Source organism: Conger conger, chromosome 17 (assembly GCF_963514075.1).
Source record: "Conger conger chromosome 17, fConCon1.1, whole genome shotgun sequence".
Taxonomy (NCBI): Eukaryota; Metazoa; Chordata; class Actinopteri; order Anguilliformes; family Congridae; genus Conger; species Conger conger.
Genome location: NC_083776.1, coordinates 23,414,553 through 23,435,930, shown reverse-complemented (window position 1 = coordinate 23,435,930; position 21,378 = coordinate 23,414,553). Strand labels below are relative to the sequence as shown.

The 21,378-nt window shown below is 45.6% G+C and overlaps 2 protein-coding genes across 2 annotated transcripts; both read right to left on the bottom strand.

Annotated features, from left to right (window-relative positions):
- Nucleotides 1–866: 866 nt before the first annotated feature.
- Nucleotides 867–20,090, bottom strand: LOC133116278 (uncharacterized). Its single transcript, XM_061225717.1, has 23 exons — nucleotides 19,992–20,090; nucleotides 18,579–18,738; nucleotides 18,023–18,192; nucleotides 17,481–17,505; nucleotides 17,206–17,319; nucleotides 16,560–16,706; nucleotides 16,064–16,155; nucleotides 14,911–15,031; nucleotides 14,131–14,677; nucleotides 12,390–12,484; nucleotides 11,714–11,877; nucleotides 11,281–11,305; nucleotides 10,410–10,585; nucleotides 9,838–9,930; nucleotides 9,488–9,608; nucleotides 8,340–8,792; nucleotides 5,463–5,627; nucleotides 4,481–4,501; nucleotides 3,976–4,089; nucleotides 3,711–3,842; nucleotides 3,145–3,401; nucleotides 2,157–2,274; nucleotides 867–1,632 (listed from the first exon to the last, which is right to left on the bottom strand). The coding sequence occupies exons 1-23, from the start codon at nucleotides 20,067–20,069 to the stop codon at nucleotides 1,079–1,081; spliced, it is 3,942 nt and encodes a 1,313-aa protein (XP_061081701.1). The 5' UTR covers nucleotides 20,070–20,090; the 3' UTR covers nucleotides 867–1,078.
- Nucleotides 7,141–12,500, bottom strand: LOC133116214 (coagulation factor VII-like). Its single transcript, XM_061225549.1, has 8 exons — nucleotides 12,390–12,500; nucleotides 11,714–11,877; nucleotides 11,281–11,305; nucleotides 11,045–11,158; nucleotides 10,445–10,585; nucleotides 9,838–9,965; nucleotides 9,488–9,608; nucleotides 7,141–8,792 (listed from the first exon to the last, which is right to left on the bottom strand). Exons 1-8 carry the CDS (start codon nucleotides 12,463–12,465, stop codon nucleotides 8,221–8,223), a joined length of 1,341 nt encoding a protein of 446 aa, XP_061081533.1. The 5' UTR covers nucleotides 12,466–12,500; the 3' UTR covers nucleotides 7,141–8,220.
- Nucleotides 20,091–21,378: the final 1,288 nt, after the last annotated feature.

The following is a 21,378-nucleotide window of genomic DNA, read 5'->3' as shown; positions in this document are numbered from 1 at the left end:
CTCCCCCTCCATCCTCCCCCTGGCCTGAGGCAGCAGTCAATCCTCTCCCTTTCTGTTCCTCTCTTAATTTAAAATGTTCATTCTTCATTATCACAACAGTAATTAAGGGTGTGAATAGACGATGTCAGGCTGCAGTCCCAAAACTGCACAGTTCAGCTCCTCTCCAGAATGTACTTGTGTAACGTATGTTTTTTTTGAACACTTACATTCTGACATTTTTATGAATACCATCTGTATGGTGCACTTTTTGCAGATTTTGTAGTCTGTTTTATGAGTATGTCATGGGTACACCATTGTAACTCTCTTGACTACAAAGTGTAGCAAAAAATAGTCAGATTCTTTCTGAATATATTGTACCAAATACACTGTGAGGAACGACAGCACCATTTATTTCATATCCAGTGGAACTCTTTGTTCAGCAAGTGGACTCTTGTCATGTAAACAGGACACTGACCGAACAGTGCAGTGCAGAGCAAACATTGAACAAGATTTCAACCTCCCTCTGTGATGAATACTCTGCCTGTGTGTGTCTGTCTGTCTGTGTGTGTGTGTGTGTATATGTCTATGTATGTATGTGTGTGTGTGTGTGTGTGTGTGTGTGTGTGTGCATGCGTGTGTGTGTGTGTAGCGACTATTTTTTGTGTTGCTGGAGAAAGTATGAGCAGAACGGTTTACAGGCTGCAGATGGGAGATGATTGTTGTATTTACTGGCTGATAGCGTTGTGTTCTGGCTCTGAACACCATGATTGGTTGATGTGATTACAAAAAAAGATCCCTTGGGAAGGCAACCAAACCACTAATTTAATAATTCTGGGTAACCCTGTCGTAGGTGTATGTGAAGAGAAAAGGAGGAGCAACTTCATTGGTAATTCAAAAAGCCACTTTATTTGTCTCTGTGAGTCATATTTAACCATTTAAAGAGTTGTTTTTCGGTCTTTATTCAAAATTCAAAGTCACTGTTCTAGAACTATCAGCAGTGATGGTTACATCAGCATTTCAGTATTCAGGTAAAAACACTCTAGTCACATATTTGTGATCTGACACCTTCGTAAAGGGATAACGGTTATCGAGCTTTGGCCTACGTTCCCTTGAATCTTTTCATGACGTAGATGATCCAGTTGATGTACTTCGACACCTGCGTGTAGACGCCATACTTCCCCTCCCGGGCACAGCCCTCGCCCCAGCTCACCACGCCCGTCACAAACCACGTCTCCCCGAACTTTGTGACGTGGGGTCCGCCGCTGTCCCCCTGGCAGGCGTCCTTGCTCTCGAGGTCGTAGCCGGCGCAGAACATGCGCTGGGAGATCTTGAACTGGCTGGACTCGATGCACACGGCGCGGTCGATGTAGGGCACGCTGAGCCGCTGGAGGAGCGTGGCCTGGCGCCCGCCCTCGCGCACGCGGCCGAACCCGCTCACCAGGCCCTCCTCCTGCCGCATCAGCACCTCCTCGGCGAACTTGGCGTTGGGCAGGCAGGCCGGCAGGGCGTAGGCGGTGAAGCGGATGGGCGTCTGCAGCTTGATGAGGGCGATGTCGTTGTGGTACGTCTCCGGGACGTAGCCCCGGTGCGTCAGCACCTCCTCCACCATGTGGATGGTCTCCGTGCCCTCCTCCTTCTCCCTGTCAAATTCACCTATGGGGAGGGGGGAGCGGACGCATGAACCAGTGGTAGGGGCGGGTGGGGAGGAGCGTTCATCAGACAGAGCACATGAACCGGGGGTGGGGGCAGGTGGGGAGGGGGTGGTCCCCCTTGTGTAGTTCCCACTGCATTCATTAGATCATGATTGATCACTGTCAATCAAGCAAGCAGCTAGCCATTATCCATTATTCCTAAAATCAGAGCAGAGACAAACCGGGGAGGTATTTCACAAAGCAGGATTAAGCTGGATAACTGCGCTGAGTAAAACCCAGAACAGCTTTCAATTCGTGTTCTAGATTCGGGGGGGGGGGGGGGGTTCTGGGTTTTACCCAGTGCCATTATCAAGCTAACTCCGCACTCCTGCTTCATGAAATATGAAATACAACCCTTGTTTCAGAATGTTATAACTGCTCTTGGCACCTCTGTTAATATTGTTAGCATTTGACTAGGGACTGGTCTTAGATGGGAAAACTAAATTGGCATTAATGTGAATGACCAGAGTTGCCCATGCAACGTACCGACTATGACATAGAATGACCGCGTCTGGTTCATGCAGTGTGCTGCGGATAAAATGAAGTATTCGTTTAGGATTGTGCCCCCGCAGAATCCCATATCCTCTGTGTTCACCAGGAGAGCCTGAGGAAAGATGGAACGAGTGCAGAAGTCATCATTAGCCAGACATGCTGACCCATTTTCAGTGCACGTATGCACAATCAGATGAAACTCTACAGAGATAAAGCACTGCAGTTGGGTGCATTTAATTACTGGCAGGGCATCATGCTGGTACCACTTAGGGGTGTGCATCTGTCAGGTGTGTGTGTATTGGTGTGCATGAAGTGTCAGGGGTGCATGTGTGTGTGTGTGTGAAAGAGTGTGTGTGTGAAAGAGTGAATGAATGAGTTGACTTAACACATCTTTATTATGACACAAAACATCACCAGTTAATAAAAACCATCAGCCCCCACAAAACACGAGGAGTGAGCGAGACTGAAAGAGAGTGAGTGTGTGCGTACATGTGTGTGCCCTGGTGGAAAAAAGCAGCTCAAGCAAGATTTTGAAACCGCCGGTTTAGCTGGTCGACCAGTTCAGACCAGCTCCCAGCTTGACATGGTTTGACCAGCTCATGTTATTTTTTAACTCAGACAAGCTACCAGCAGGTTGATCAGCTCATACCCAGTTAGACCAGCTTTAGTCAAGCGGGCATAGCTGGAATTTAGAGGTGTGTGTGTGTGCGTGTGCGTGTGCGTGTGTGTGTGTCTGTGTGTTGTGTGTGTGTGTGTCTGTGTACTGTAGTATAGTGGTTAAGGTGAATGACTGGGACGTGCAAGATTGGTGGTTCTAATCCCAGTGTAGCCACAATTAGATCCGCACAGCCGTTGGGCCCTTGAGCAAAGCCCTTAACCCTGCATTGCTCCAGGGGAGGATTGTCTCCTGCTTAGTCTAATCAACTGTACATCGCTCTGGATAAGAGCGGCTGCCAAATGCCAATAATGTACTGTACTGTACCTGCCAGGGGCATTCTCCAGGAGGACACTCCTCCCCGTTCACAATGCGGGTGTGTGCAGAGAACTCTGGGATGATGTAGTCCTCATCCACAAAGTCGTCAACCATTGTCCTATTCGGGCTGGGGACATTGTTGGGTATGTCAGTCACATTGGTCATCTCCTTGGTGGAATTGCCTGACTCCGTGGCGTTGTCTTGCGGTCTGTAGATGAAGATTCTCCTCGTATGCTTGGCTATCCGAACGCCACATTTAAAGGGGTCTGCCGCAGAGAACAGGGTTGAACCAGCAGCGTGCAGTGCAGTCCGTAAGTATTTGGACAGTGACACAGTTTTTGTTGTTTTGGCTCTGTACTCCAGCACAATGGATTTGAAATTAAGCAATGAATATGAGGTCTAAATTGCAGATTGTCAGCTGTAATCAAAAAGTATTTGGGCAACTCCATGGTAACTGATGTCACATCTGCTGGATATTTGTGTGGCATAAGAGTTATTTAGACTTGACGGTTATAAAGTGTATGTCAGTCTCTTATGTATCTGCATTGGGCTTTACCACCCAAATAGTCTCTCACCATCGGAAAGGCAGGACTTCTTGTCCTCTCCCAGGTAGTAGCCATCGGCGCAGGAGCAGTACATCTGGTCCTTCTGCACGTCGCAGTAGTGCTGGCAGCCGCCGTTCTTGTTCAGGCACAGCTGCGGGATGACTGAGAGGAAGGGCGGATGTGAGATGGCCGACCATAGGGCATGACCCGTCCGGCCCATCTAAACCCGTCCTTTTTACCTACGGGATCAGCGGACTCAGAGTGAATCTACAGGCGGTTTCAGATTGGTACCTACCGACTTCGCAGTTGACTCCCTGGAATCCGGATGCGCAGTAGCAGGTGTACGACGCAATCCCATCCTTACACAAGCCATCGTTGACACAGGGCATCGATTCACACGAATCCCCATCTGTGAAGCCAGACACATGGCTTGGTATATCTCATAATACATATTCGTAATGCCCCAACAGCCATAAACAAATCCTGTTTTAAATAGTTAATAATACTTATTTTTAAATCCTGCTATCCCACCTGACAATGCAAGCAATTTCCTTAACATGAACAAGACAGTTTTTTTTGTTTTTAACACCCAGCCCCCAGTGCCCTGAACACCCAGTAACACTGCCCTTAAAATCCCCATTGTAACGGCCCGCTGTGTTTACACCACCCCTAACACTAACAATAACATGTCAACACAAAGGAAAACATCACTTGACCTTACATGAAGCACAAAAACTTGGCTGAACCCCCCCCCCCCCCCAAACACACAAGCAGAATATAGTTGCACCATTTTGTCTTACCATGATAGATGTTCCAGAATGCTTTCTGGGGGAATGAGAAACAAACCCATTAAAGGAGTAATTGCAAATAGAGTGCCTGAAAGAGTAAGGCCCATCTTCATAGAATATTATTATTCTTCCTCTTCTTCTTATTATTATTATTATTATTAACTTTCAATAGACATCAAAAGTTTATAATAAGAACAAGAAACTACATTTACTTTTACAATTCAGTGGCTGGAACCGTGGTTGGAAGAAAAAATAGTTTACATCTGGGTGCCCCAAGACCAAGTTTGATATTTGATAATTGTTGCATTAGATTGTGTTTTGTGGGTATATACACTCAGCACTTTATTAGGTTTTTATTAGACTCAAGTTTTCTTCTGCTGTTGTAGCCTATCCACTGAGATGCTTGAAGTATTGTGTGTTCAGAGATGCTCTTCTGCATACCACTGTTGCAATGTGTGGTTATTTGCATTACCGTCACCTTCATGTCAGCTTTGACCAGTCTGGCCCTTCTCCTCTGAGCTCTCTCATTAATAAGGTGTTTCTGCCTGCAGAACTGTTGCTCACTGGATGTTTTTTTGTTTTTCGCACCATTCTCTGCCAATTCTAGAGACTGTTGTACATGAAAATCCCAGATGATCAGCCGTTTCTGAGATACTCAAACCACCCTGTCTTGCACCAAAAAACATTCCACAGTCAAAGTCACTTAGATCACATTTCTTCCCCATTCTGACATTTGGTCTTAAAAACAGCTGAACCTCTCAACCATGTCTACATACTTTCATGCATTTAGTTGCTGCCACATGATTGGCTGATTAAATATTTGCACGGACAATCTGGTGTACAGGTCTACCTAATAAAGTGCTCAGTGAATGTATGTTCCAGCTTTAGAATGTTCTGTGCGTTCGGTCTGAGTGCAAGCATGTAAATGGTATGAGACGAGGTGTGAAGATGAACGTCCGTCACTGAGAGCGAAAGTGAGAGGAAGATGTGCTACTTGCTGTCTTATCGTCGTTCTCGAATATCTCCCTGGCCTCCTCGTAGTCGCATTTCTCCTCTATGCACTCCCGCTCCATGTCCCCCTTACGCATCTCCTCGAAGATGCTGTTGGCCCGGCGCCTCCGGACCAGCACCTGACTGGCATCCTGGCCCTGGAGGAAGACTGGGATCAGGGGACAAGAGTCACGGCAGCAGTCTTCCAGAACATTCTCCCAAAAAATCCACCCCCCACCTGACAGCAGGCATCCAGAACATTCTCCTAAAATTCCCCCACATCCACCCCAATACGCACTCAAATCCCTCTGTGCTCAACAATATTCTCCAAACTTCTTGACAGCCCAACTCTGGCCTTAGTTTCCTCAGATATTCAGTCGGCAGACTGATTTATGAAACCGGATTGTACCACTGTATCCTTCAGAGAGAATGTGCTTGCTCTTCAATATTATCACCTAAAAAATCTGCCAAATGAAAATAAACTGTTGGCCTGTTTGAGCTTCTGAGCTGCGAGACGTTTGTCTGTGAGCTTCAAACCATAACAAATAATGACCTTCAAACGATAACTTCTGACCACAGTCACAGTACTGGACCTTGCAGGACTGTCTGTAGTCATCCACCATTTCAAAGTGACATAATGCGTACTCCTATACATCCCAGCAAGTGCCATAGAAAAAAACTATCCAGGAGTGCTCAACCCTAATGGTTCCTATACCACAATACAATTTTGTCACTACCATTTTCATATATCAATTTCACATGTTCACAGATTAAATACAAGTACTGTATTAGGCATGACTGGATTTAAGCCTAACTTTAAAATGTTCCTTCGAGTGTCTGGTCCTGTTGTGAAGGACACGCTGAGTTATTTATTGAATGATGGCAGTACCTACCTTCTGCGGAGACCTGTTGAAACAGAAGGAGGAGAAGACAACTGTGGGTGAGACGCGTCATGGCCGCTTCGAAGGCTAATAGACTTCACTACTCTAGAGGAACAAGAGAACTGGGAGAGAGCGGGGGAGGGAGGGGGGAAGAAAGGTCATTGACCTGTGTGGCAGATAGTGGGGGGTGTTGGCTCCCAGATGGGCATGAGCTTCAGTGGGGTCATTTGGGATGAGACGGGAAGTCTCCGCTGACCTTAACGGGTACTGATCTAGTGTCCTGTTTTCACATTTTAGACAAACGCCATTTTCTGATGGATGGCCTATTGTGTCACCACGGAGACGGTTAGCAAATCCACCAATGAAACTGTCTTTCTGCTGGGGTCAAGGGTTGCATGGAATGTGCTCACTCTGAAAAGGACAAGATATGTTGTAAATATTTGCTCTGTTCTCTTTGACCTGACTCTGCCAATGGTTAACAGAAAAATTTGGGATCCATTGCAGCCTGGATGATGTGAGAGGGCTTCAGACATGTTTGAGTTACTTGTGTTTGGAGAACAGTGTTGAACGCATTTCCAATGTTGGGCTGCAGGTGGCGTTGTGGAGTGGCACTGCCAGTTTCTGAGACTGAATGCAGATTAGGGCAAGTCTCTGATCACATAATCTGTTTTTGTTTTTCCAACCAATCCTGGGGCTCTTTCTAAATCCTTATTTTTACCTCTTTGTTTCCATTCCTTGCCTTTTTTCTTCATTCCTAGCTCCACCTATCAGAGTAGGCAAGAAAAGGAAAGGACTCAAAGACAGAGGAATCAAGTGAAGATTTATTAGACAAATGGAACGTCCTTGCTCTTTCAAGTGTCAGTTTTGCACATCGCTCCTTCCTGTATGTCATGGAAGGTCATTAAAGACGGCGGACCTCTATCAATTTCCGCTGTAACAGTGGTGGCAGTACTTCTCTGCCTCCCTAACACTGAAATGAAATAAAACTGAAATCTGAAATGGCTTACTTGTCCAAGTAGGCAAGTAACTCAATAGTAGGCAAGTAAGCTGTTTCAGACACAGCCTGGATGTGGTCATGTTCCTCAGCAGGATGCCAGGACCTTCTCTTCGTATTCGTCACAGGAAATGGAACATACAGGACAGGAGACCCCTGTGCTCAGTATCCAGTGTGTAAATGTTTCTCCAAAGACTGGCAAAAAAACATACACTTGCACATTTTTATATGTACTGTTCATTTAATCACCTCTATGTTTATACAAATAGATTCATAATGGCATGGGTAAATGGAGCTTTCTTATCACGTACAGTATGTAGAGAGCTAAAGGCATGATTGTTTATGCCATATAATCTGTATGTCTTTCCTTTTTCACTGCCCAGTCAGATGACTTGGTGTGTGTAAAACGTAAAGCTATCTGTTGTCCTGTGCAGTGTACATTAAACCTCTACAGACTTATTTTCAAAAGCTCAGATAAATGTTTATCCGTGTGCAGACATTAGAGGGGCATTCTCATACACAGTTTCCTCAACTTGGCCACTGTGTATCACCTGATGCAAATTAACTTAGCTAATTTTGCTCAAAATTACTTACTGATATGGATTTAACTTCTATAGGTCCCTTTTGACAAAAATCTGTTGAAAGTATGGCTGTAAATGGAATTTATACTATTTCTTCGGATTTAATTTCATTTAGAGCCTTTTCTAATTGCTCAAAGCACCAATTATATTATTACTTGTGTGTGGCATCTTGGTATCCCTTTTCAGCTTAGTGGATGTATGTAGAATGCCAGAGATAAATTACATGACCAAGTATTAAAGAGGTATAAATAAAATGATGCAGAAAGTTCAGTAAAACATTTGCAGGTTTGTTGCATTTTTATAAGATTATATTTTTGTCTCGGTGCCATTGACAGCCTGTTTGGCAGTGTGCTCATGAATCCAGTCCAGGTAGTTTGACACGCGTGTATATATCCCATAATTCCCTGGCCGAGCGCAGCCCTTGCCCCAGCTGACGATGCCCAACAGGAACCAGGTTTGCCTGTACCTGGTGACCAGAGGGCCCCCACTGTCGCCCTTGCATGAGTCCTGCTTGCCCTCGATGTAGCCGGCGCAGAACATGTTAGCGGTGACAGTCACGCCGCTGTTCTCCACGCAGTCCTGCGTGCGGATGCGCGGGACGTCCAGCTTACGGAGGATCCGGGAGGTGGGCCCCAGCTCGCTGCGCCTCCCCCAGCCGCTGACGGTGTGGAGGTGGACCGCCCACAGCTCCTGCTCCGCCAGCGCCCGCCGGGGCAGGCAGGCGGGCACGGCGTACGGCGAGAAGCGAATGGGCTCCGCCAGGCGCAGCAGCGCGATGTCGTTGTCCGCCGTCTTCACCACGTAGGCCGGGTGCGGCACCATCTCCACCACCTGGACGGTCTGCTCTGAGCCCTCCTCCACGTCCAGGTTGTGCTCACCTACGGCGGACAGCGTCAGTCTGTCAGTGCCAAGCTCGTGAAAGAACACTCCGCTAATGCAATCAGTACAGTACAGAGAAAAACAAACATCTTAAAGATACAATGGGGCACACGAATACATGGTGCAGTGATTTAATGATCTTAAATTTGCACAGGGGTCAGCAACCCTTGTCCTAGAGAGCTGCAGGCTCTGCTGGTTTTCGTTGTTAATCTGCACTTATTTAATCAATTAGAGCAGCACCATTAACTAACTTCACCTAGTTTCTTGGGTCTGAATTTGGTGCTGATGATAAGGTGGAAACAAAAACCAGCAGTGCTTATGGCTCTCCAGGACCAGAGTTGCAAACGCCTGAATTAGCATGCCAAAGATATCACTAAAGATTAATGGATGCTTTAAAGCAGGGCTGCCCCCACCCCAACCCTAAGAAAGCACACCTCATTCAACAGCAAGAGATCGGAACTGTAGATTGGGTTGGGCAGCCCTGGGCTAGACCTGCCTCAACTCAATGTATCAACTACTCCAGTGGTTCCCAAATCTCTCCTCAGGTACCCCAAGCCCAGGTATTTGATGTGTTCCATCATGAGTGCACCTGGTGCAGTGAATCAAGCCCTACAGGACGGTAAATCTCTAGGTCTAGGCTGGGGTAGTTTGGAAGGGCATGTGGACACAAACAACTCAAGTGCACTGTTTGTACCTGCGACCACCTTGAGGTGGCGGACATCTATGTTCTCCAGACAGTGGGTGGCAGTGAGGATCCAGGTGGCTGTGTAGATTACACCTCCACAGAATCCCTTTTGTCCATACACCAGCAGAACCTGGAGCGCAGAGAAGCCTACAGATGCCTTCATCACAACAAACGTTATAGACTCTGCCAACGAAGATAACACTAATATCAAGTACGAACCCATTGAAGAGTAGATTTTCTTTGGTCCATTGCTTTCAATTTCTAGTATGGATTGTTATATCAGCATTCAAATATTCAGTTAAGAACACTGTGATCAGATGTTTGTGGTAGAGGTGTGAGGCTTGTGAGGGTTCCTTTACCTGCCAGGGACAGTGGCCCTTGGGGCATTCGGTTCCCCCCACGATCCTTGACCGAGGGTCATCGGGCAAGTTCCTCTTCTCTGAGAGGATCCCCTGCAAGACAGGGACCGTCCCACAGGGGTACATTTCTAGAAGGGAGGGAGGGAGGGAGGGAGGGAGAGAGGGCTTCGGTTGTTGTTGATGTTCCTGATATTTGTCACCTTTGCTTTGACAACACTGTTTGCAACGTAGTATGAACACCTGAGCTAGCCTGTCACACATATTGGTGCAAGATATGGTGAGAAATGGAGCGGTATGCTTAGAAAAACACAAAGCAAGTCCATTTTAAAGATGCAATGCATTTCAACTCTAACACCAACTGATTTAAAAATACAAATGATACATCATGTTATTTGTCCACATTTGGAAAAAGTAAGGAAAAAGCGCAACATTGCTACTTTATCCACTTTATACCACTTTATTGGCAGGCGTGGCCTTCATCAGAGTGTCAACATTCAAACAGCAATGTTTTTTATGAATTAGGCCTAAGTTAGGGTCTGTGTTCAGGCACTCAGGGCTCCCCATGGTGGCACCCAGGGAACCCCTGCTTCCTGCTTCTGGTTCCCACCTTCAGCCAGACAGCGCTGCCCGTCCGCAGCCAGGACATACCCTGCCGCACAGGAACAGTTCCGCGACCCTCCTCCCTCCTCACAGAAGTGTTCACACCCTCCATTCTCGTGCAGACAGGTGTCTGGAACAAGCTTGAACTCTGCGGTGAGGAAGACCATGTTGACAAAGAGGCTCTGGCTGTTCTATTTTAGCATACAACATGGCAACAGTTGGGATATTTTTTTATTGTTCAAAATTTAATCTTGGGAAGAAGAGAATCCCTTGTCTTCATGCCCTAATGTTCTCCCCAGGAGAGAATATGAAATTGCTTCAACACATTCATATTGTACCAGCCACAATGACACTTTAGCAGTCATCATCTAGGTTTGAGCCACTGTATCTCCAGGAGGCCTGTATCATGAAGCAGGATTAGTGAGTTAGCTGGATAACTGCATTGAGTAAAACCCGGAATGCTCCCAAATCTTTTATTACGAAAGTAAAAAGAGCTGTTCCGGGTTTTACTCAGTGCAGTTATCACTGCAGCTTATGAAGGCCCCAGGACAAGCTCAGAACAGGGGGTGTGATCTTGGGGGCATATTCACCCCAAGATTGATATTACCTAACTCGCAGTTCCGCCCGCTGAACCCCAGGGGGCAGAGGCAGCCATAGGACGATGGTTGATTGGAACACGTTCCATTGTTCTGACATGGACTGGAATGACAGTAGTCTGCAACTGTGAAGATTGAAAACACAGCGTTGCAGCATCATCTCAGTGATTAAGCTCCTCAGGTCAGTGATGATATTTCTGATGGCACATGCTGTGTTTCACCACTGCCAAAGAAATGGTATTCTCACCATTGTAGAGTTTCCAGAACTCATTCTGCAAAATAAAATGGGAAAATTACATTTTTGCTGATCAGTGTCAAAGGAAGCAAGTGTCTGAAAGCCTGGGAAAAAGTATGTCAAAGTCATTTGTCCTGGACATGTTTGCGCAACTTTGGCTTGGAGTAACTTTCGTAATATGGGAAGTCCCATATTATATAAGTACAGCTAACAATTCTTGAAAATTGGATCTTTGATCTAGTAGAGTCCATGTCCACTGTGGCAGCTTAAAACCAGGATGTTTTTAAATTTCCGTTCCAACCATACAAAATTATACCTCATAAACAACCCTAGATAATGTCAGCTGCTACACAAATGCATACAGTATATCCATACATGAAAGCTGGATAAGGCCACTCGATGAGCGAACAAACAGTGGTGAGGATGTGACGACGGCTTGGCGTACCGTCGCCTGGTCGTGCTCAAACACCTCCCGAGCCTCCTCGTATGAGCAGACCTCCTCCAGACACTCCCGCTCCAGGTTCCCGGCCTTCATCTCCTCCAGCCAGCCCGAGTTGGCCCGCTTGGCCCTGTCCAGGAGGCTGTGGGCCTGGTCCCGTCCCTGGAACACTGCGGGGAGGGGGTCACAGGAGATGCGCGTCTGTGATACACTGTATGTGTTGCCACCTCCCCCCATTCATAACAACCATTAAAGCAGAAGTGAGGTCATGAGTGTGCATTTTATTCAGATCATGATTACATATCTGGATACTATGACGGAGACAAAACAAACTAAATTTGCAACATTACAAAAACAATTTTTTTTAAAGAACCTAAACTGAATTACATTACATTACATCAATGGCATTTGGCAGACACTCTTATCCAGAGTTATGTACAGTTGATTAGACTAAACAGGAGACAATCCTCCCCTGGAGCAATGCAGGGTTAAAGGCCTTGCTCAAGGGCCCAACGGATATACGGATCTTATTGTGGCTACACCGGGGATTGAACCACCGACCTTGCGGGTCCCAGTTATGTACCTTAACCACTACGCTACAGGCTGCCCAACCAATGACATGGGTCTCAGAGATACCAGTCTACATGTCTATAGACCCGTTCCCCACGCTGTCCCACTTTACCTGAGGCAGGAGTGGAGTAGGATAACCCCAGAAGGAGACAGGCGATGCGCAGCCACATGGTGAAACTCTGCCACATGTCTGACCAGTCTCTCCCTCTGCGTCCCAGCGACCAAAGTCTGACCTCAGTCTTTACCCTGCGGTGCCAGCCCCTTTCACCCCTCCCCATCTCCTCCCCCCTGGACCCTGAGATAAACTCCTCCCATTGGCTACTGAGCTGGCCCCTCCTCCAAATCCTCTCAGTTGTCATGATTAGACTGCAGCTACATCTGGGCTCTGATCACACTGAAACTGTGTTTATTTATGTCTGGTCATAGGCCACTCTCCAACGCTTTAATCTAGCATGGCCTTGTGCTGCTCTCAGATATTGATTATTCATGTCTGACTTCACTCTGCTAGGCTACAAAACATTGATTCAGTGATGGATTATTCATGCCTGACTTAATGTGCTGTGAAACAATTATTAATTTATCATTTAGTCATTCTTTGTTGTTCAAAAAGACGGACATATTTACATTATATGAAAATGCATTGGCAGTAATAAATCAGTCAAGATAGGGTTTTGTAAATAATGTTTTTATTCGTTTTTTGTTAGGTCCAGTATTGTAAATACTTGGGAATTATATAATGTGATCACCATTGATAAAATGCCCTTTATTTATTCAGCCTGATAATGTATCAGTGTACAGAACAGAGCAGAAAATATCGTCATTATCATTTATAATTTAGTTATTCGGTGGGTATTCTTTGAGACGACCCTCATTTCAGTTTTCATTTGAAAACACTTTCAGACTTTGGGTCATTTTGGGTAAAAAATGTGTTATTACTGTGATTCATTCCAGATTATGGAAATAGATTTTTTTGTTCTAAATTAATGAAATGCTTCAAATGTAGCCAGGATATTGTCCTCAACAAGTGGTACATACGATGCACATGTTGCCCACCAATCACCGCAAAATTGATTATTTGAGTATCACTGCATTTCTGGGTGTATTCATATATTCATGTATCTATGTTTTTGTGCATGAGACCAACGTTTCTTCTGTAGATGGTGTGATTCATTTATTGTTATTCTTTCAACCGATCCTGCTGGCACCTCTACCCCTATGTACGTCAGTATGTCCTCCATGTTAAACTTTATCTGGAGATACCAGAGATGAGCTGATGGCATGGGTCTACAGCACTTTATGTACAAATAGGCCTAAAGTATCAATTTACTTGTTCATAAATTATGTGGTGGGCAAAAATAATTTATGCAACACTATCATACTTTAGTTTTTTTATTGTATTAATTAGTTGGATGATTAGAACTGCTCTCTCTTTTAGTAAAGTGTTCATTTTAATTCAGCTGCTGAAAGGTTTTTACTGCATCACCTCTAGTACAGCATTTCATTTTATTCAGCTGTAAAATAAATGTATATTCAGCTGCCTGGCAGGGAGAGTTCAGATTAACTTAATAGAAGTCTTAATTGTGCAGAAAAATAATACATAATAATACAAATAAAGTTTTCTTTTTTTCCCCTTTACAACTAACAGATATTACACTTGAAACATATTAAGAATCTATTGTATTTTTTTAGCTGTGTTCTCATATCATATTTTCTTTAATAGCATGATTCAATGAGATTCCATAATCCATTTGAATCCATATTTTCAGGAATAATTGAGGTACTTCTATTGGCACCGTTTCCTTAGAGCTGGGCTCCAGCGAGAGCCCGGCAGTAAGGGGGGTCTTCCCTGTCACTCCGTGGCCATGTTTTCGCTGATCCAGGCCAGGTAGCTGGAGACCCGGGTGTAGACACCGTAGAAGCCCAACTGGGCGCACCCTTTCCCCCAGCTCACCACGCCCGTGAGGAACCAGGTGTTCCTGTAGCGGGTGACCAGGGGCCCCCCGCTGTCTCCCTGGCAGGAATCGTGTATGCCCCCCAAAAACCCGGCGCACAACATGTTACTGGTGATGGTGAGGCTGGTCTGGGCACGGCAGTCCTGCAGGGGGACGTGTGGCACCACCAGCCTCTGCAGGACGAGAGACTCCGGGCCCGACTCGGCCAGCTTCCCCCAGCCGCTCACCGTGGAGTTGTGCACCGCCGCCAGGGTGCGCGCGGCGAAGTCTCCGGCCAGCGGCGGGAGGCAGGCGGGCACGACGAAGGGGCCCAACTCTATCGCCGAATGCAGCCGCAGCAGGGCCAGGTCCCCGTCCTTGGTGGTGATGTTGTAGCTCGGGTGGATGAGCATCCGCACCACCCTCCGCACCTGCTCCGTGCCCTCCCTCTCCAGCCGGATGTGCTCACCTGGAGGAGGGCGAGGAAGCGGGGAGGAAATGAGAGGATGGGCCAGAGGTGGAATGTAAAAGTGGAGAAACGAGGGGTAGAGCAGATGATTTGGAGGGGGGGGGGAAGGGAGAGGAGAGGCCAATGGGGATGGAGACAGAAACAATGTCAAACTTTGACTCGGCGAACGAGGGAACACGTCAAATCCACCACTGTGGTCTCCTACTCATGCAGCCGAAACAGAGGCCACGCACCCACGGTAACCCGGAGATTCGATGCCTGGGTTCTAAACAAACAGTGTGCAGCCGTGAGGACCCACAGGGTGTCCAGGATGATGCCTCCACATATATACTTCCCCTCATCCTCCAGCATTGCCTGTAGAAAGAGACGGAGACAGAGAGAGAAGATCTGGTACTATATATATTAAATTACTTCTATTTGGAGAGTATCTTAATTATGATGTAATAACATTTGAATTGTCATTCACTTTAATGATGCTGCAGATTCATTAGCTGGTCTGGGAGTGCATACAGTAGCTTCAGAAAGTATTTAGACCCCTTCACTTTTTGCATATTTTATTGTGTTGTAGATTTAATTTTAAATGGATAGAAGTCGATCTACACTCAATAACCCATAAACAGAAAGTGTAAACATGTTTCAAAATCAAAAACTGAAATCTCTCATTTATATAAGTATTCAGACCCTTAAATCAGTACTTTGTAGAAGCCCAGTTACAGCTTCAAGTGTTCTTGGGTAAGTCTACAAACTTTGTGCACTTGGATTTGGGCAATTTATCCAACACTTCCTGGCAAATCCTCTCAAGCTTAGACAGATTGGATGGGAAGTGTCAGTGAACTGGCATCTTCAGGTCTCTCCACAGATGTTCTATGGGGTTTAAGTCTGGGATTTGGCAGGGCCATTCACGGACAGTCAGAGACTTGTCCCAAAGCTACTCCAGTGTTGTCTTGGCTGAATGCTTCAGTTCATTGTCTATGCCTCGCCACAATTTCATCACAGAGGTCTACAGAGAGTTCCTTGGACCTCATGGCTTAGTCTTTGTCCTGACATGCAATGTGCATAATGGGGCCTTATGTACACAGGTGAGTGTCTTTTTAAACTATGTCCAATCAATTCAATTTGCCACAGGTGGACTCCAAGTTCAAGATGCATCTCAATGATAATTAAATTAAACAGGATGCACTTGACCACAATTTTGAGTGCCACAGCAAAGGGTCCTAAGAACTTAAGTAAATGAGAGATTTCAGTTTTAGATTTTTAATAAATTAGCAAAGAAATGAAATAAAACATGTTCTCCTTCATTACGGGTTATTACATGTAGATTGATGGGCAAAAATGGCAATTTATTCATAATATAATGAGTGGGTTCAGTGTGGACGTGTACGGTACCTGCCACGGGCACTGGCCCTTGGGACACACTACGCCTTTGACTATCCTGGGGCTAAACGCCCCCCCCACCACTCTGCCACATGGATAAGGGACTGGAGAGGAAGAGAGATAATTACAGTAACAGTACGGGCATTTAGCAGACGCTTTTATCCAAAGCGACTTACACAATTTATTGACTGTTAACAAATTGTGCTGTATAAATGGATACTATTAACTGAGTATCCATTTATACAGCTGGATACATACTTAAGTGTCCTGTTCAAGTGTACAACAGCAGTCTCCTGACTGGGAATTAAACCTCTGACAGTTCAAGGACAGTTCTTTACCCTTACTTACCCATCATCACACTACACAACTGAACACCAGCACAGCATGCTTGGAGAGACAATTCCTGCCCGTGCACACCCTAGGGTTCTGTGAGTACACCCTGTGGCACTGGTGTCTGCCCAATGTGGCTGAGATTTGGGCGTGGCAGAGGCCCAGGTGAGGCGCACACCTTTTGGGAGGCAGGTGGAGTTGTCATCAGCCAGGCTGTAGCCGGGGGCACAGCTGCACTGGCACACTGAGCCAGGCCCCTCGTTGCAGAAGTGTTCACACCCTCCGTTCCTGTACAAGCAGCTGACCGATCTCTGGACGGCTGTGGCTATAAAACAGGAATGAAACCGCATCGGGGAACTCCAATCAGGGGGGGGCTTCTGTCCTGACCTGCCTGCTGCAGGTCAAAATAGCGCCTGGGTACAAATCACTTTCACTGTTTTGCCAAGTACTTTTCTATGCTTTACTGAGCATGTCTGGTGTAATGGAACCTATGTAACGATGTCACAAAGCACACACCCGGCCTTCTGGTCCTCTTGGCTGGCTCAATGACTGTGAGGCTCATCCTTCCGAGACAACATGGTGCCTTAACCAAATGAGCCACCCAGTAGCCCTGTTATCTATTTTGCTTGCGGATTCCCTTATTCAGTGGTAATTTCTTGTTTTTTTTTTTCATATTGCATTCCATTTATACAGATTGATCAGCACTTTGACACCTTATTCAACTAATTAACTAATTCTGGTTGATAAGTAGGCTTAGTGCAAGACTAGTAGAAACCTGCACCCACACCAGGACAGAAGACAGATCCAGGCATAGATGACAGTACCTGTGCCACAGTCCTTTCCCTCAAACCCAGAGGGGCAGATGCAGGTGTAGGAGCTGACGTGGTCCAGACAGGTGGCTCCATGCTGGCAGGGACTGGACTCGCAGGCATCCTCCTCTCCAGAGAGAAACGGATCAGAACTCATAAACACACACATATACACACACACCTCATAACACACACGTACACACTTTATAAACATGCAGCGATACACACACATACACACACACACACCTCATAAACTCCAAGCTATTCAATGAACAAAGGATGGAACATACCTGAATAACTCTTCCAGAAGTCATTCTGTAAAACAAGGCAAATTATTATGTTGATGCAACTGTGGTATTATAATAAGCTGACCCTACCAATTCATTTTTTTGCAATGGCAGAAATCATTTCTGGGTATTGGATCAGTTATTTTTCTTGGATTGCAAGAGCTTCTTGTACATTTGGGATTCCGCTTTTGCAGATTTTGCCAAGGATATGCATGCAAAGGACAAAGATACATCTATAATATTGAGTTGGTTCTGAAGGACTGAAAATATTTTAGTTTATTCATTCTCACACACTCAAAGCACTCAATGCTACACCAGGGATCATCAAATTGGCCCTGGTTTTCTTTTCTCCTGTGTAATTAGCTGAAAAAATAGTGCTACTGACTGTCTTCACACCTGACTCCCAGGTAAAGGAAAGGTGGAAAAGCAACAGTTCTCAGCCCTTGAGGACCGTGATTTGATAATGCCTTTATTACATTACCAGGGTCTCAGAATATATCTATATCACAGTCAACAACACATTCTTAGAGCTCTGCAATACTCACAAGGATTTCCGGAACTTGGAAGATTTCTCGTGCTTCCTCATAGGAACATTGCTCTTCCAAACACTCTCTTTCCAGATCGGGCAGTTTCAATTCCTCGAGAAAGGAGTTGGCGCGCCGCATTCTGTGTGTTAGTACACCACTTGCCTGTGGCCCACTCAAGAACACGGTTGCTGAATTGAATAGAAGTGAAAACAGTAAAGAAAAATCTAAGAAAATTGTCATTATAATGAGGCCTTTTTTTTTAATAGGGACGGTCAATTTATAATTTCCAATGATGACCTGACATTGAAAAACAACAACAACAACAACCACCACAACAGCAATAAATGAATCAACAATATTTACATTATACATTACATTATACACGGTGGCAATAGAGCCAGTGTTAATGAGACATTTGGTACTGTACAGGACTAAATCCCTACCTGCGTGTGGGGAAAGAGAAAGTGTGGGTTTCTTTTTTTAGTTGTCAATCACTCTGGAATTCCGTGTCCCAGTGGGTTAATGTGCCAGGCTATGCTCCGGGGCTTTTCTAACGGTGAGGAAAGGCTCTTACCTCCGTAGGCTCCCAGGCTAACTGAGATCCAGGAGAGGAGTAGTAGCAGGCAGCGGAGCGTCACTCTCTGTGTGCGGGACTCCATTACTCTCATTGCAGGGCCTCTGGAGGATGGCTCAGGACCACGGTCAAAGTCCAGCTGTCTTCTCACCACAAATCCCTACACAAACACATGCAATGTACACATGTGCCTTCCCGCTCCCAGACACACACACACACACACACACACACACACACTCACCTACACACACACACCATTATCATCACACTGTATAGATACACATACACACACACACCATTATCATCACACTGTATAGATGCACATACACACACATTGATCCCCAAATCCCTCACACAAACACATGCTAAGTACACATGTGCCTTCCCACTCACCTACACACACACACACACATACACACCATTATCATCACACTGTGTAGATACACACACACACACACACACACACACACACACACACACATATACATTGATCCCCAAATCCCTCACACAAACACATGCGGACATGTGCCTTCCCACTTTCCTACTAACCTACATACCCACACACACGCGCACACACACACACACACACACACACACACACACACACACACACACATTGATCCCCAAATATGATTTTTTTTATAGAACCTTTGCATTTTGTGGCGAACACATTTCATGGATGTTCCACAAAATGAAAAATAGTCTTTGTCCGGAGACGAACTTGTGTGCATGTGTACATGCGTATGAGCAGGTCAAATGACGGGATAGTCCTCTGAACACCGTGCCATGCAACCAAATAATCCATTGTATCCAACCAGCTACAGAACTGTTCTTATACAGTTATGTGTACCTAACCAATGAGACTCAATTGTGACTGTCACGTGACTTAACTCAAGTGGTCATATGATCATAAAACATAAACAACAGCTCAAACGCTTCGAAGGAAGCTGGAATGCAACATGGCACTCACACCAACACTAGGTGTAGTTTTTGCGGCAATTCTCGCCCTCCCATGCGACCTTTACAAAATTCCTCCTCACGAAGACGTCGCCAAAGTAGCAAGATTCGTCGCCAACCAGTGCGACTGGGCGTCGATGGCTACCATCTCCACCCGTGACCCGGTGAAGGGACAGCCGTTCTCCAACGCATTTTCCGTGAGCGACGGACCAGTGGGCTACGGAACTGGCGTGCCCTATATGTATCTGACCCGCATGGAGATCTCGGTGCAGGATCTGCAGGTATCGATATTTCAGCTAACTGGCTCTGTGAAATGATGGCACTTCAGAAGCACGTGATATATACTCATATACTAAATGGCAAGTCATGCATCCGACCTAAAGATAATCGGTGAAAACTAAGCCTGAAATAAATTGGACAACATACATTTCAAGTACATAACGTGCACGTAATGACCTCCAGTTTGATAGTTGCACATCTTGGCTGTGCTACAGATTGATAAGAACGCAGCTGCTGCCTCATGACTCCGCGCATTTTGGGAGATGACGCAGCATTTTTCCCGTGCTGACAGTTACTACCCTTCACAATGCCTGATTCATGTATTCATTTTATGAAGTGCTGGTGAACTGTTACACAACATGTTTTGTAAATTCAAATGAAAGCTGCAAAACAGCTTTTCTAGACACATGCATTTATCTATTTATGATGTGTGTGAAAGTTTCTAAATATCTTACGGCACTTTTTATACACTTCAGGGCAATAAGCAGTGTCCTCAAAGGAGTGATTGTAGCATGACTGTAAGATATTACCCCTTTGAAAAGGAGGGGGATGCTTTTTAAAAAACGATGAGCTGTGTTCTGGAACTCCATTGCTTTAGAAGTTGTGATTTTCATAGTATTACAAGGTTAAAAACCTATTAACTGCATATTTGTGAGCTCAAGGGTTAGTTACAGTATGTGCAGGTTTATGTGTTTATAACGTTGAGTCTGTGTGTGTTTCTCTCAGGTGAATCCACAGGCCTCCCTGTCCATGTCTCTGGCCCAGACAGACTTCTGTAAGAACCAGGGGTATGACCCCCAGAGTCCCCTGTGTGCCCATATAATCTTCTCTGGAACAGTTTTGGAGGTATGAGGGTGCACTAAATTCCTTCAGTTCGGTGTCCAGTAGAATAGGTGGACTGTATGTGAAGAATGTAAATTCTGTAAGTCAGTTTTCTTCTAAAAGCTATTCTTACAGTTTGGGCCCAGATTGTGCAGTGAGGGATATTGTTAATGGCTGTGGAAGTTTCTAACAATCAGCCCGCTTTACAATGATGCGTCCAGGGCCATTCTGGCCTCTAGAGTCTAAAGGGTGTAAAGCTGTTTTAGAGTTAGCTGAAGTGTATTCCCTGCCCACAAATCCAAAATTCCCCCTCACCCTCAATTGTAAAACCCGTAGGTCATCAGAAACTTGTATTAATGCCTAAAATATGTTTACAAGTTTATTTGGATCCCTGTGAGAAATCTGTCTCTGCACATACATACTATGTGCGCTAATCAAAAGCATGCTTTGGCACGTCTCACCCCTGAGTTTGGGGTTTGCTCTTGTTCACAGTATCTATGGTCTGTAGTGTTGTGGTACAGGTGTCCATTGCGATTGGATGGTCCGTGTTTGGTCTATTGTGGTGTTGTGCAGGTTCTTTCCTGTTCGGGTGGACTGTTGCTGTGGATAAGGTGTCAGTGTTCAGTGGTGCTGGTGTTCATGGCTTCTTTTTGCTGTTGTTCAGATAAATGGCACAGAAGCAGACCTGGCAAAGAAGTCTCTGTTTAGCCGCCACCCAGAGATGGCAGACTGGCCCCCGGAC